Raw genomic sequence first — 16811 nt, 5'->3', positions numbered from 1 at the left:
CACATAAATATTACCAGACATGAATTGTTAAGATAAGATACTCTCGAATTGCTCTCAGAATTGGATCCTTTAATTGTTCCCTAATTTTAATTTTCAATTACAAAATTTAAAAAGAGCAATTAAAGTTAACGAAAATTTGTTTCATATAGCTTAAGAACCGCGTGCAGCGTAGAGCAGAACACCATCGAGCATATCACAACCACGAGCCGAGAGAACCGCAACAAGAACCGCGAGCGGAGAGAGCTACGAGCAGAGAGAACCGCGACCAGAAAGCACGACGACAGAGAAGAGCACGAGGCATCACCACATAGCGAAACTATGGTGGGTTTGGCGTGGCCGGAGAAGAGAATGACACAGCACAGAAGATAATGACACAGCGCAGCCAACGGAGACCAGAACAGCGAACCCTAATCCACGAGGTGGAGGAGAATAGCGAGCCTAATCACGGTGAGTTTTTTTTTTTTTTTTTTTTTTTTTTAAATTTCCGCACAAGAAACGGCGATCAATGGCGTCGTTTTGGGTTAAAAAGAAAACCCCTCTGGACTCGCCAACTCGATTGCAAGCTCTCGAGTGTGGCCGAGCTCACGGAGTTCACAACGAGCCTACCAATCCTGCATAAGAAACGAATTTTCTTCCGAGTCAACTCGGGCAATCGGTATGGAACGTAAACTCGAATTTACGAGTTAACACGCGAGTTTGATAAACATACATTTCCAAAGAATTGATTTTGAATACAATATAATAATACTAGGTACTCTTGGTCCTCTGTGTGCATGACTTCATTGCGAGACAAAGCACTGCTGATGATGAATATACATTGCTTGGGAAGGAGTCTCGCCACTGCTTCATCATCTTTGCTCCCTGTGCAACTCCCTGCACAAAGGTATAAACCAATTGAGTATTTTTATTTGACTCCTTGTATATATGTAACAGTACATTTATGTTTCTTAGATTTAGCTAAAAATGATAGTGTTGTGGATTACATTTGCGTTTTTAGTGAAGACTTATGTTGCTTATGTATCTTGTAAAATGTTATTAAATGTATTAGGGACCAACTATTTTTATTTTAATGCAGGGAAGTTCATTTTTGGTATGTTTTACCTGATGAGGTCAAGAGCACAAACCTATTGAACCAATATTTAGAAATTCTATCGCCTTGTGAGAAAGAAAATATAATTACCATGCGCGGGGAACAGATAAGGAAAAGAGCTCTGCTGGCCCGTGCATTAGTTCGCACCACATTAGCAAGATGTGAGTTATATTATTCTGGTTCCGTATATCTTAGTTTTTCTTCTTCCTTTTTCGTTTTTTCATTTTTCTAACACTGTTTGAATTGCTTACCAATCACCAAGCTATGATATTGCAATCTATGCAAGTCATATACATTTTCAGTCACAATATAGGGTTTAATGGACTAAAATATTGTGGTTTCATAACCTGGTATATGCCACCATAGCTACTAATTATCAAGTGGCAATTTTGTCGATCACTTATTTTGGCTGGTTGCCTGTTTCGTCCAGAATGAGCTACTATATACACCAAAAAAAATTGGGAATCAACTATATTATTTTACTCCTAACCTTAGCTTAATAACAATTTTAAGATAAATGGATTAGTTGCACTTAGTACCTACTTGTTTCATGGACCTTGAATTATATGAAACTATCTGTCATGGTTACATCTGTACTTAGTATATTGTTACAGCTTTGCTTCATTTGGTTTTGATAATTTTATATCATGACTGAATATCTAATGATTATTGTTTGCTGCTAGATCAGACGAATTGTCAAATTGATCCAAAATCTTTAATGTTTAGGAAGAACAATTATGGCAAGCCTGAGGTGTGTTTTTGAATTATTAATTTATTAACTTTTGTATGTTTTGCACTTTCTTTTTGCATAATTGGTATATGCCTTGTTCATTGAGCTTTCGTGTAAATATTAACGGTTTATGGTAGCACATTTGAATAGCTGGACTGGCCACATGCTGATGATTGGAGCCGCCCACCACTGCATTTTAATATCTCACACACTTCGTCTTTGATAGCTTGCGGAGTAACTGTGGGTTCAGCTGTATGTATTCAGTATTTTATTTCACAGCTGTAATTTATTTGTAAAAGAATTTCTTCAAGGAACTATTCTTTTATTGAATTCTGTTAGGATATTTATCCTATTTTATCATCATTATAGTGTGTCAAGGGTTACCCTATTTATCATGATTATATTATGTCTAGGATTACCCTATTTATCATGATTATATTGTGTCTAGGGTTACCCTATTTATCATGTACTTGTGTATCAATTTATTCTTATAAATAGAAGATTGTGAGAGGGATCAATTAAGCCCTCTAGAATTATTTTGCAGTTTCAATCTTAAGTTGGTATCAGAGCGGGTCGATCCCGCTCTGGTTTCTATCTCGTAATATATATCTGTCCGGCGCCACAGTTCTTCGTCGCCCGCCACTGTCCGCCGCTGCCCGCCGCCGGCCACCGTCAACCGTCGGCCACCGCTGTCCGTCGCCGACCACTGTCCGGCCACCGTCCGGCCACCGTCGCCGCCGGCCACCGTCGTCCATCACTGTCACAGTTTCCTTCGTCTAAACCCTTAGGGTTTTCTTGTTCCAAATTAGTACTATTCGTCTTCTTCAGAAATGGCGTCTGGCAGTACTCTTTCCTTTTCTGGAAGTCCATCAATTACCTCCGAGAAGCTAAATGGAAAAAATTATCTATCATGGTCCTCCACTTCTATGTTTTCTGAGGATGAATATCAAGAGTATTTAAGGTTAAAGTCTAACACCTTGGCACAACCATCTCAATCTCCCAATACATCAACAGCTTGCGTTTCTCAATCTATGGAATGTCAAAATTCATGGGTAATTGACTCAGGTGCTTCTGATCACATTTCTGGTAATACCTCTTTGTTCTCATCTATTTCCTTTCGAGAAAAACCTCATTTCATAACCCTTGCAAATGGATCTAAAACTTCTTCCAAAGGAATCGGTCATGTTTCTTTGTCTCCCTCTCTCAATCTCAACTCAGTCCTTTTTGTCCCTAATTGTCCTTTTAATTTAATTTCCTTAAGCCAGTTGACTAAAATGTTAAATTGTTCAATAACCTTTGATCATAAATCTTTTGTTATACAGGAGCGTGGTTCGGGGAGACAGATTGGAGAAGGATATGAAGCTGGCGGATTATACCATTTTGGATCTCGTCCAAGGGTGTCTTGTGTTGCTACTCCTAATCCTAAAGTGCTACATGATCGACTTGGCCATCCTCATTTGTCCAAATTAAAAAAGACGTGTCCTGAACTTAGTGGTCTCCAAACCTTAGAATGTGAGTCATGTCAATTAGGAAAACATGTTAGATCTTCCTTTCCTAAAAGGTCTCAATCAATATGTAATTCTAGTTTTTCCATCATCCATTCTGATATATGGGGACCTAGTCGTATCTCCTCCTTTGGTTTTAGATATTTTGTTACCTTTATTGATGAATATTCAAGATGTACTTGGGTTTATCTTATGAAAAATCGTTCTGAATTGTTAGCTATCTTTACATCCTTTTTGAATGAAATCAAGAATCAATTTGGTCAAGTAATCAAAATATTAAGAAGTGATAATGCAAAAGAGTATTTCTCATCCTCCTTTTCTGCCATCTTAAGTTCCCATGGTATCTTACATCAGTTTACTTGTCCTCATACACCACAGCAAAATGGTATAGCAGAACGAAAAAATAGACACTTGGTTGAAACTGCTCGTACCCTTTTGCTTGGTGCCCATATTCCTGTCCATCACTGGGGGATGCCATCTTAACTGCATGTTATCTTATTAATAGGATGCCCTCCTCCTCTCTTGATAATAAAGTCCCTTTCTCCATTTTGTTTCCTAATGATCCTCTCTTTCATACATCTCCCCGAGTGTTTGGCTGTGTATGTTTTGTTCATGACATGTCTCCAGGTCTAGACAAACTCTCCGCTCGCGCTCTCAAATGTGTCTTCTTAGGCTATTCTCGACTTCAAAAAGGATATCGGTGTTACTCTCCTGAAACTAAGAAGTATTACATGTCTGCCAATGTCACATTCTTTGAACAGACTCCTTACTTCTCTCCATCTGTTCAGGATGTTTCTTTCCTCCAGCAGGTCCTTCCTATTCCAATGGCTGAGTCAAATAGCTCCACTGTCTCTGTCATTCCAACTCTTGATCACAATCCTTCTACACCTGTTCCTCCACATACTGAGATCATCCCACACAGGGCCCCAATGGATAGTCCACCTCCCCAAGACAATGGTGAATCTCCTACTTCAGATTCTTCTCCCTCGTCACCTCCCACGCCTCCTGGTGCAAATGATTCAGCATGACCTATTGCCCTTAGAAAAGGTACTCGTTCCACTCGGAACCCTCATCCCATTTATAATTTTCTAAGCTATCATCGATTGTCGCCCTCCTATTTTTCTCTTTTATCCTCAGTGTCCTCTGTTGTTATATCCAAGAATGTGAAAGAAGCACTTGATCATCCTGGATGGCGACAAGCTATGATTGCAGAAATGCAGGCTCTTGACCACAGTAATACTTAAAACCGGCTTATAGGGTGAGGTTTGCACCTCACTTATATATTATAATTTGGCCTTATCTCTAGTCGATGTGGGACTTCCAACACACCCCCTTCACGCCGAGGTATAGACATCTCGTGCGTGATAGTAGAAATTGGGTGGTCCGATAACGGCCCGATTGCGGGTGGAATAGAAGAATAGAATGTCCACTTAGAACTCGCTAGGATAGGCTCTAACCTGGCTCTGATACCATGTTAGTAGTGGGTTTTAAGCCTAACTCAATCCCACAAAACCGGCTTATAGGGTGAGGTTTGTTGCAAAAGGTTACACTCAGGTTTATGGTCTTGATTATTGTGACACTTTCTCTCCTGTAGCCAAGATGACTACTATTCGTCTCTTCTTTGCCATGGCAGCCATTCGTCACTGGCCACTTCATCAATTGGATATCAAGAATGCCTTCCTACATGGTGATCTTGAGGAAGAAGTTTATATGGAGCAACCTCCTGGGTTTGTTGCTCAGGGGGAGTCTGGTATGGTATGCAAATTGCATCGATCTCTATATGGCCTCAAGCAATCCCCACGTGCTTGGTTTGGAAAGTTTAGCTCCATTGTTCAAAAATTTGGGCTAAAACGCAGTGAAGCGGACCATTCAGTTTTTTATTGTCATTCTTCTCTCGGAAAATGTGTTTACTTAATAGTATATGTTGATGATATTGTCATTACAGGAAATGATGTTGTTGGAATATCTCAACTAAAAGAGTACTTGTGTAGACATTTTCAAACCAAGGATCTTGGAAGTCTCAAATACTTCTTAGGCATTGAAGTAGCGCAATCAAAAGATGGAGTTGTAATCTCCCAAAGGAAGTATGCTCTTGATATATTACAAGAAACAGGCATGATTGATTGTAGACCGGTAGACAGTCCCATGGACCCAAACCAGAAATTAAGGACAGAAGAAGGTGAATTATTCTCCGATCCAGAGAGGTATAGGAGGCTGGTTGGCAAACTGATTTATCTCACTATTACAAGGCCAGATCTATCCTTTGCAGTTGGAGTGGTTAGTCAGTTCATGCAGGCTCCATGTGTTGACCATTGGAATGCTCTCATTCGCATTCTAAGGTATGTAAAGAAGGCTCCCGGGCAAGGATTGTTATATGAAGATAAAGGAAGCATTCATGTCTCTGGGTATTGTGATGCAGATTGGGCAGGTTCACCTATTGATAGACGGTCTACAACAGGATATTGTGTTTTTTTGGGAGGAAACATTATTTCATGGAAAAGTAAGAAACAAAATGTAATAGCTCGATCAACCGCGGAAGCGAGTATAGGGCAATGGCATCACTAACATGTGAACTTATATGGGTGAAACAATTCCTTCAAGAGATTAAATTTTGTGACATCCATACTATGGAGATGTATTGCGACAATCAAGCTGCTCTCCACATTGCATCAAATCCAGTGTTTCACGAGAGGACTAAACATATAGAAATTGATTGTCATTTTGTTCGTGAAAAGTTGTTGACCAAAGAAATATGTACTGAGTTTATTGGGTCAAACGATCAACTCGCAGATGTATTGACAAAGTCATTAAGGGGTCCTCGGATTGAGTTTATTTGTTCCAAGCTTGGTACATATAATTTGTATGCTCCAGCTTGAGGGGGAGTGTTAGGATATTTATCCTATTTTATCATCATTATAGTGTGTCAAGGGTTACCCTATTTATCATGATTATATTATGTCTAGGATTACCCTATTTATCATGATTATATTGTGTCTAGGGTTACCCTATTTATCATGTACTTGTGTATCAATTTATTCTTATAAATAGAAAATTGTGAGAGGGATCAATTAAGCCCTCTAGAATTATTTTGCAGTTTCAATCTTAAGTAATTCAAGTAAAACTTTAACGTTAACCCATGGTTACAAGTCTGAGCAGAAACAAAAAATGCCAAAAAATAAGATCTAAACCAGAGAATTAGAAGCTGCTATGTGGCAACATCAGCCCCCAAAATATCCCAAATTAATTCTGTCCCAAATTTTCACATCCCTACCTCCTCTCTCCTCTTGCCGTGTATGCAGTTTGTTATGATCCTGCACAACCATATTCTCCTCTTAACTTTCCATTTTATCCCTGTTTATTTTTCTCCTTGATAGTATTGTTTCGAAGGAGGCCCCTTTTGTTGAGGACAATTGAACTGCACCTTGTCCTTAAGGTGAAAATCAGGAAAAACTGTTTGAATCAATTTAAATTCCTTTGAAGTGCCGTCCTCATTGGGGTAACCCCACCCACTGTATAAGTACCTCGCAGTTTCCATTTAACAACTTCCTAGCTGCTACCACATTTGTAGCTTTGGCTTGCAATTCCAATTCCCTTCTTAGGAAAGGTAGAAAGTTCTCGAATTGGCTGACTAGATGGAGAAGCCTTTTTGAGTTGAGAGATATGAACGATTGGATGTAACCTTGATGTCTCAGGTAAGAAAAGTTTATAAACGGCAACAAGTTTTTCATTCCCAATTTCAGGTAAGAAAAGTTTATAAGGAGCAACAAGTAAGAAAACCTTGAACAACCCATAGAAACTGGGACTATTCATTCACACTTTTTTCAAATTATCTCAATTTATAGGGTTGGGCCTTTAAGTTAACCATGTCTCCCAATTTTTCTAATAGTTCTTTTAATTCTTTTGGGGTTCCATCCGGAATATGAGTTGATAGCTCCATGCAAACTATATTCATCATCCCCAATTCCACATAGTAATCTTCTGCCTCATTTCTCAACCGTTTTCTTGTGGTTTTTAATGATGTCACAGCCTGGGATAATGCTACATCACCCTTAATCTCTATGACTTGTTCGTGTTGCTGCACCTCAATTAGGTAATGTCTCAAGTCTGCACTGCTCAAGCTTTTGAGTAATCTCAAGTCTCTCAATTTCTTAAAGCCCAACCTTCTCTAATTGGAACTCACATCACTTACCAATTGCCTCCTCCTTTACCTTGGGTCTGAATCCGACTTCCAACTAATGGGCGAGTTAAGATTCATTGTCCTTAGCAGTAAGAGGGTTGAGTCCTTGTCCCTTTTTGGGCCCAAACTCCCTACTCCCGCCCCCCAATGGGGTTTTATTAGTGTTGGGCCCAACTTCTCTACCTGAGGGTCCATCTCAATCTTTTGTGCCATCTCCATTATGATGTGCAATAGGCTTTCTATGAAAGCTCGTAAGATCAGCTGATAAAACAAAACAGAAAGGGATTCAGACTTGCCTAGTTCATGTCTATCGACGAGGGATCTTAGATTGCGCTTGACCGCAAACTCGTAGCATGGGTGAGAATTCTTCATCTTAGGTATTGAAGGTGGGCGGCTCGTCGTCTTTGAAAAAGGAATGGATGATTCTTGTCAAACTCTATCATGCCCATCCTCCTTGGAGTTTAAAAAAAAAGATCCCCTTATGTTAAGTTGCTTGAACCAGTTATCCTTGCTTCTGCTTTGATTTCATCTTTCAATTCATTTTGATAAGCTTTGATCATGAATTCCTTCGTCTACGAAACGCAATGAAGCAGGGAGTGGTTCAAACTTCTCTTGATACTCAATAATCGAGCCCCTTTGCTTTAATCCCATCAACACTTTGTATGGATTCTCTGTAGGTTCCATCTAAAATTGACCAAAAAGTGATTGTTGGAATATTTGCACATCACCATCAATACTTGATATTCCCACCATTGGTACCAGTTCAATGTTCTTCCTTTTAAGCACCATTTTTGTATCCATCTTCTCTGTCTTTGGAATGCAGTTTATCACAAAATGTTACTGCACCCTGTGACCCACTCTGTCTTTGGAATGCATCACTCTTTGTTCTCCTTTCGCAATGCATTTGTTAGGTTTCCTATCAAGAAACCTAGGTAAAACTCTCTCTAACACAACTAGACTAACAAGACAGTAAGAATGAATAACCTCTTATATTATCACCGCAAGAATCCAATGTACAAAGAATACAGAGAGCCTAACCTCCCCCCTCAGGATGACAAATCCTGTTAGAACTACAATCAACAACCATCTACAATTGTTTATTTGCTATTTATACAGCCAATAACCCCGCTTCTCTCGTAAACTCTCCATCTCCTAACATTACACCCCGCTGCCGAACAACCTTGTCCTCAAGGTTGGAAGCGGGAAGCTTGATCTCATGGCTCCCTTCCTCAATGTGTTACCGTATGAAGGAAACCCATTGGCTATGTCTTCCAATTCAATTAAGGAGGCTTGGGTGGTGGCACATCCTTCTCTTCATCGTCTTCTTCATCCTCTGCTAAGAGTACCACCCGTAAGCTCCTTTCTGGACACTGGTGACTGGGCGCGAATGGTCCCCCACATCGAAAACATTGCCCCTCTTCTTTTCTCTTCAGGAACTCAGGATAGGGCAAGTTCCTCACCGTTCAGCTTCTGTTGTCGCTCCCGCCCATACTGTTTGGTCTGCTCATACCATTCGGTCCTCCCATTCCGTTCGGTCCGCCCATTCTGTTCGGTCCGCCCATACCGTTCGGTCTAGTGTTGGCACTTGTTGCGACTCCTTCTTTCTCACCGATCCTACGCTTTCTGCCCCGCTCGGTTGACTCAGATTAGGGCGACTGATCTCGTTTCTTGTTACTGCCCCGATCGCTCGTCCCCAAGATTGCGAATTCTTGGTCTCATTCCAACTTTCCCCTCTCGCTCTGATCGCTGCGTCCTTCACGTCTCTCACAATTCTCATCGCGACCATCAGCTCCTGAGGATCAAGAATTTGAACCTGCCCCTTGATGTCCTCGTGCAATCCGGCGAGGAAATAACCCAAAACCTGCTCCTCCGATACCCACGAGTTTGCTCCACCAACATCTCAAATTCGCGAACGTGATCTTCCACGGTTCCCTCCTGCCGCAACGTCGCAAGTCGTTCGAATACGGACCCCCGAAACCCACTCCAAAATCGGCCGATCATGGCTGCTTTAAGGCCCTCCCAAGAACGATTCGTGGCCTTTTCTTTCCAAAACTTGAACCAATAACTCACGCTGCCCTCCATGCTGATGTACGCGAGTTCCACCTTATCTTCCTCCACCACCTTCTAGATATCGAAAAATCGTTCAGCCCGATTGATCCAACTGTGAGGTTCCAGCCCTTCGAACGTGGGTAAGTCCACCACCTTCCTCCAATTATTTTGCACCCCCTGATGGTCGCCACCCCCTCTTCCTCTAGTTTCCTCATCGTGCCTCCACGGATTTTCATTCACGGACGTTTGACTCCCATCAGAGTTGTCGTTGTGGTTGTTAGTCTGCGCCCCCATCATCTGCATTAATTGTTGTAGGTCCCGTCGTACAACGGCGGACTCAGCCTTCATCCCTTCCATCGTAATCTCCAACGCCTCCAGTCTTCCCTCCGTCGTTCCCTCCATAACTCGTTCTCGCGCCCAATTTGGGATCCGGTAGGTCGGGCCAAATTGTTAGGTTTCCTATCAAGAAACCTAGGTAAAACTCTCTCTAACACAACCAGACTAACAAGATAGTAAGAATGAATAATCTCTTGTATTATCACTGCAAGAATCCAATGTACAAAGAATATAGAGAGCCTAACCTCCCCCCTCAGGATGACAAATCTTGTTAGAACTACAATCAAAACAATCAACAACCATCTACAATTGTTTATTTGCTATTTATACAGCCAATAACCCCGTCCTTCCTAACTGCTAAGTCAGTTAGGCATTTAATGTTTTATTCCTTCTCTCGTAAACTCTCCATCTCCTAACAACATCATTCTGTTATTATCCTGCAGAACCATTGTCTCCTCCTTACTGCCTACTTTATCCCTATCTTTTTTTCTCTTCCAATAATGCTGTATCAAGGAAGGCCCATTATGTTGAGGCCCATCATAGGCATTGTGTTCTCTTCTAGTGTAATGACATTTTCTATCATATTCATTTTTCTGAAGACCATTTTCTTTGAACTTGTTTAACTTGTCATTCTCATTGTAGATTGGTATTGATGTGGAAGTGAAGCAAAGGAGGTTAAAGAATGATACATTAGCCTTTGCACAACGCTTCTTTTCTCCTTTGGAAATAGAAATGTTGACTCACATTGTGGACCCTGAACTCCGTCTTCAAGAGCTCATTAAATTATGGACTCTAAAGGTTAGTAACTGGATTGAATTTCACTAATGCTGTTAGGTTTCCTATTGAATAAAGAGTCTGGTTAGAAACAAATGTGACTGTTTGAAGTTGGAACTATTATATTGAAAAAAATGAATTACTTTATTTGTATGGCATCATATCAATAATTTTCTTCGAGAATTATTTGTTTTTTGAATTGTAATGGGGCATTGCTGTGTTCTACCTTACATTAGCTTTGAAGATATGGTAATGTATTTCCATATTATTATGAAACTGGAATTACCCGCAAAGCATATTCTTGCATTAATTGATGTCAGGTAAAACCATAAATATTTTATTAAAACTTATTGTTGGTTAAGATGCAAGTTAATATAATGTATTTCAAATTTGTCTATATGATTTGTTCTGTTTTGTTAGCTCCATTTAAAAAATGTCTATGGCTATCTCCTATAGACATATATAAAATTTCTTTTTCAATTTTGATTTGTTTACTAGTGTCTTTTTTATGCTAAGTATTCAACTAGAAGTCAAATGTAGAGTTATTTTCACCAATTTCCTTTGAAACTTATATTTTGAAACAACTGTTAATTATAAAGATAATATATAGTTAGTCAACATAACTTGCTGTAAGATGAAATTCAATGTGTTATCCAGCCGTTACTCACAAAGACATCTCCATTTACAGGAGGCATATGTAAAAGCACTAGGGAAGGGCTTCTCAGCCTCACCTTTTAAGAGTTTCACCGTGCGATTAGGAGACCATGTGAAAGGAAACTTCCATACTCCACCTCATATGATTTCTAAGGTATGCCTCGCTCTTGTAAAGTTTGTTTGAATTTGAGATATAAAGAGCTCCTAATTAGTGACATTATTTGACGATATATTGATTTCTCCTTTGGAGTCAACTGCCATGAAGACTTGCTTTAGTATTAGCATATTAAATTTTCGAAGGAGATTTGTCGTCTTTTTTCTTCCATTAGCAATTTTCTCTGCTGACAGGCACATGATATTACTGTTGAGACTTCTGATGAGCTGAAGAATCCGTCTAGCAATTGGCAGTTTGGACTTCTGGAGTTAGCTGGTTCTCATTATGCTGCCGTTTGTATTGAACAGGACAGCATCGATGCAGGTAACACTAACTCTTATGCTATAAGGATAATATTACATATATGCATTATTGCTAGTAACACAGCATTTCTATCACGGCTGCACACTTGATCGCATGCCTGCATATTATACAGCCACCTTCATATTTGTGGCTATCATGGCTCCAACAATTGTGAAGGGCATATTTTCACTACTATTATTTATAGTTTGAATAGTTGCTACAGCCTATGTTTGTGGTTTGCAGGCAATGAGAGTATTCCAATAGATCTGACCCTGAGGAAAACAATCCCATATGTTGAGGATGAATGTGTTTCTGCAAGTGATAGTGCTGTAGTGATTGGTGGCTTGACTAGATTGTCAACTTCTGATTAGTGATTTTGTAATGAAATGGAAATTTAGGTAGTAGCTTTACATTCTGCCTTCCTTCAGCATTTTGGAATAAGTTCTTACAAGTTTTCAGTGTTCCCATTGTTGTTGCCTAGGATACGATCTGCCAATTGCACTGTAACGTGGAACATATTGCGGTCATTTCTTGGTCTCCTTAGGTATGATCTAATCAACAACGTTGCAATCCGTGTAAAATTTATAATTATATGAAAATTGTGTCTGTTCATGTATTAACATGTTTTAAAATGACTTCCCAGAGAGTGCGTGAAATTTATAGACTTTCCTAATATTTTGAAAACGCTCCCAATTTTGTATTTGTGTAAACTTTAGTAGACTTTTTTTTTTTAAAATGCTATCAACTCTAATAAGTTTTAATTAGGTAATTTTGTACTTGTGAGAATTGATTGTCATTCTTATACACATTAGGGTTCAACCTACTAGTAGAAGTTTGGATAGTTTGTATAAAACGTTATGTTTAGTTTAGACCGATAATGGAATGTTCTTAATCTTCTGCTCTCCTGTACAATTAGAACAACAAAGAATATATTTATTCTGTAAGCGGAGCCCTCAATTTAAATTGTTTACTTTTGTTAACCAAAATCCATGAAATGAATGTTTTTTTCTTGCTCAAATTAAAAAGTTCTGCTAGGGTTAACTTCATCGCAGAAAAAAGTGACGAATAATTTAAGGAATTAAGGAACATTTGGCTGAAACTGGAAAGACAACTGATACCATTGCAACAAAAAAAGAGAGAGAGTAAATTTGGGTTAATTGATGAAATGAATTAAAAATTGGATAATGAAAACAAAACAAAGAAACTTGAAAGGAAAGTTTGATAAGTCTAAGAATGATGATCACAAGAATTGAGAAATTGTTGATACGATTTCAGGATGCAAGGAAGACAGGAGTCCTAAACTTGAATTGAACCATTGATAGTTAGTCATCTCTGCTACTGCAACTCATCATCATGGAGTTTAAATCCCATTCTTCCTGTAGTAGATGTCAGGGAGATTAACCAAGGGTGCAAGGGAATGGTTGGCATTCGTGGCAAAGGTCCTTAGATAAAAATACCTTGTTTCACTATTCACTCAAATTGCCTCTGCAATTGTTTGTCCATGCAATCCTTCAGTACATATTTAAAATATATGTAAAAATAATAAAAATGATCATAGCTTTCCTTCTTTTTAGGTTGACAGTGCTCTGCCACTTTCATTGCTTCTTTTTCTCTTTTGGAAATGACATTAGGATGCGGTCATATGGTGTGCCTGTGCTCATGTTTTAATGTTATTCCTTATATATTTCAATTACGTTAATATATTGGACCATAAGTCATTGGTGAAGGTTATGACATGTTTTCATTTTTGTGTATAGTATTATAATATAATTTTTTTATTATCAATAGTATGATTAAATATTTTTTTCTTACATTAACATTTAATACAGGTTTATATATATATAAAATGGAAAGTAAGTTTAATAATATATGTATAACATATGTGTCATCTTATATTTAGTAATTAATATTTTAAAGATGATTTAGATATTATACATTTAAATATTTTTTTAATACACAAACATATATAAATAAGCACGTCATTTTAAAAGTTATCTTAAACATTTGAATGATGACATGTATATCATATATTCAATATTTAGTTATTTAAAAAAAAACGCTCTAATGTAATAAAACTTGTAATTAAATTTCTTTTAAAAATAAGATTTAGACATTACAACTTATCCTCTTTTATTTTCTCGTTCTGTGATTTGTAACTGTATCTAGTATAAACATCAATAAAAATATAAAAAATATTAAAACTTTAAAACTAAAATACCGACTCTCATATATCTTTTTACAGAGAACTAGATAATGCTAACTTTTTGTTGTGAATGGAAAAATGTAGTGTTAAGGTAAATTCTTGTTGGGTTCTTATAAATACTTTTCGGGTAACCTTTTACATATTTCTTTGTTTGATTTTAGGAAAATTATCCTGTGCACATTAGTTAAAGGTAATTGTCCGAGGACGAACATAGGTGTTAATATTTTTCTTACATATAATTGACCATCCATCTCAAATTTGGTTTTAAGGATCATAATTATTTTTTAAAAGGTAATTCTGTAGTTTTGTTTAATAAAAACTATGGTGATGACTCTTTAACCTTTTTAAGTTTGTTTCAATATTTCGTTTGATCTCGATTGCGATATATGACATCTCAACATTATAAATACTTATTTTTTTAATAGAAAAAATGTTTGTTTCTTCATTATTACAAGAAGATCTCATGATGACTTATTTATATCAAAGATACTTGAATAATGTGTCTAAAGATGTTCTACCACAATAAATTCTCTAACTTAGTAATTTGCTAAGTCCACAAGGACTAGTAGTTGTATAAGATCATATGTTTTGATATTTGACGTAAACCTAATAAATTATGTCATATATCACAATGCTATTTAAAAAAGAAAGATATGTAATTAATGCTATATGAAGAACATTTAAGGATCTCCAATTAAGGTAGATAAATTCAAGATGATGAAGATCTTATTGATCCAAAGAATTTACAAAAGAATTTACAATGTGTATAGTATAAAATATTAACCGAGTGGTTACAAACAACCAACCGGATATTCAGGTAATCTGTTTATATCTTATTCTGTTTATATTTTATTGGGCTTATATCAGCTTAGGATCCATGAGGTAAATTATAAATACAAAGCCAGGGCCAAAGGCCAGGTACGTTCCACTCATGCATTATTCACTCTACGCTACTCTCAAATACTTAATAGTGATAACTATTCACTAAATATTCAACCAAGAGCCGAGGCTCTTCAAATCACACGCCTAACTTGAGCGTCGGAGTACCTTTTGCAGGTACATCCCCCCTCGTCAAGAAGAAGACCGATCGGTTTGTGCCAACACCGATCGGTTAATAGCAGGAGTTTGGAAGCAAGCGAGCAGCCCAGACACATCAACAGGTTAGTCTCTCGGTCCCAAAACTTTCCACCGAAACACAATGACTTCTTTTTTTTCATCCTTTATATGTAGAGAATATCTTTGGAAACGAAAAAGTCACATACACATATAGAGTTTTGAGTGATAAAAGTTAGAAGGAAAGATGGGAGAGGTTTTAGATTCAGCTCCTCCATTAACATTTGGGAGATACAAGGTTAGTTTAGAACGAGAGTGTCAAAGGTTATGGGTTCAACTCCTCCTACTAACTAAAACTAACAACTAACATTTGTCAATAAAAATATATATATATATATATATATATATATATATATATATATATATTTTGTTAAAATTTAGAAAAGATAAAAATATTGGACTAAAACTGTGTTTATGAGAGAATATGAATGCTTTATTTATATTTAGAAAATGTAATTAACACGAATAAATAGACAAGATTTAATATCCTCTTATAATAAAGATATGGTGAAAGAATAAAAAAAAAGTGTTTTTAGTAATACATATATAATCTATATATTCCTTGTTATAACACTACTTTTTTTCTTTCCTTGAATGCATATCTACATGAATAATCTCAAATAAAATGGAAACAAATCCTTGTCTAACATTACGATACTTTTATTCATTTGATAAGATTGAAAATAAAAAATAAAAAGTAAAGTAACAATGGAATAAAACTCTAAGTCTATCTCAAATATCAATTAGTCTTGTTCAATCCTTATTCTATACTGTTGCGCAACTTCCTCAATACTTAAATGATCACCTACTTCTATATAGAATACGATCATTGCATGTAAAAATCACAATTACAAAGATAAACTAACAAAACACGTAAAATCTTAAGTTTGAAACTATTGTCACAAGTATTTAAAATCCAAAAAAATTTGAAAAATAATAACTCCTTGAAAAACTCCTTTCTTTAGTTGAAAGTAAAACATATGAAAGTTCACCAAGTTAGACTCCTAAGAAAGAGACGGGAGTCATAAATGGAAAAACTTAAAAACCTTATCTTTCTTAGTCAAAGTCTTTCCAAGATCATTTTCACACATCTCAATAATTATTAGAAAATTGAGAACAACCTACCAATAATTTTTAAAACACAGTAAAGTCTCAATTCATACAATACTCGATCTAGAGACATCAGTTCTCTAACCTCAATACTTAATAGAGTTATGTTAGATTGTAATTTTGATTTAATTCATGTGAGTAACTCCTTGTGAGCTTTGTTTAACCTTTGGTTAGAGCTAAGTTGCTTAGGCTCTTTTGAGCTTTGTTTGTTGCTTTGTTCAAACCATACTCCTTAAGTGAGTGCCTTAAGAGGATCCCTTTTGGTTGGTAGCTTGATGGAGTGAAGGCTTCTTAGAGTGTCAAAGTCAAATGACTGGTGTCTATAGGTAGAGAACTTTATCAACTATGTTTGGGTGTGCTTGTTTGTGGAGGATCTTTAGAGTATTGAAGATAGAGGATGGATGTCTTTGGGTAAAGAACTCTATTGATTGGTGTTTGATACTTAGTCCTTGAGCGTCGAGATCAAAAGGTTGGTGTCTTTAGACTGAGAACTCTATGAATTAAGGCGTTGTTGTGTTTTAAATATTATTGGTAGGTTGTTTTCAATTATCTAAGTTTTCTAATGATTATTGAGAAGTTTGAAAGTGATTTTGGAAAGACTCTAGCTAGGAAA

At 37.1% G+C, this 16811-nt stretch overlaps 1 protein-coding gene across 6 annotated transcripts; it reads left to right on the top strand.

Annotated features, from left to right (window-relative positions):
* Positions 1 to 45: 45 nt before the first annotated feature.
* Positions 46 to 12371, top strand: LOC108326506 (uncharacterized). Of its 6 annotated transcripts, none has more exons than XM_052874418.1 (11): positions 46 to 447; positions 752 to 883; positions 1076 to 1251; positions 1774 to 1841; positions 1971 to 2072; positions 10331 to 10450; positions 10530 to 10685; positions 11350 to 11469; positions 11664 to 11793; positions 12016 to 12170; positions 12254 to 12371. In XM_052874418.1, exons 2-10 carry the CDS (start codon positions 774 to 776, stop codon positions 12141 to 12143), a joined length of 1110 nt encoding a protein of 369 aa, XP_052730378.1. In that variant the 5' UTR covers positions 46 to 447; positions 752 to 773; the 3' UTR covers positions 12144 to 12170; positions 12254 to 12371. The 6 variants fall into 6 exon arrangements, with proteins under 6 accessions (XP_052730378.1, XP_017415542.1, XP_052730377.1 ...); XM_017560053.2 differs by having other exon boundaries at positions 12232 to 12371; XM_052874417.1 differs by adding an exon at positions 530 to 655 and having other exon boundaries at positions 12016 to 12371.
* The last annotated feature ends 4440 nt before the right edge of the window (positions 12372 to 16811 follow it).

Source organism: Vigna angularis, chromosome 3 (genome assembly GCF_016808095.1).
Source record: "Vigna angularis cultivar LongXiaoDou No.4 chromosome 3, ASM1680809v1, whole genome shotgun sequence".
NCBI lineage: Eukaryota > Viridiplantae > Streptophyta > Magnoliopsida > Fabales > Fabaceae > Vigna > Vigna angularis.
The sequence above is the reverse complement of the archived record's forward strand: the minus strand, read 5'-3'. Positions and strand labels throughout refer to the sequence as shown.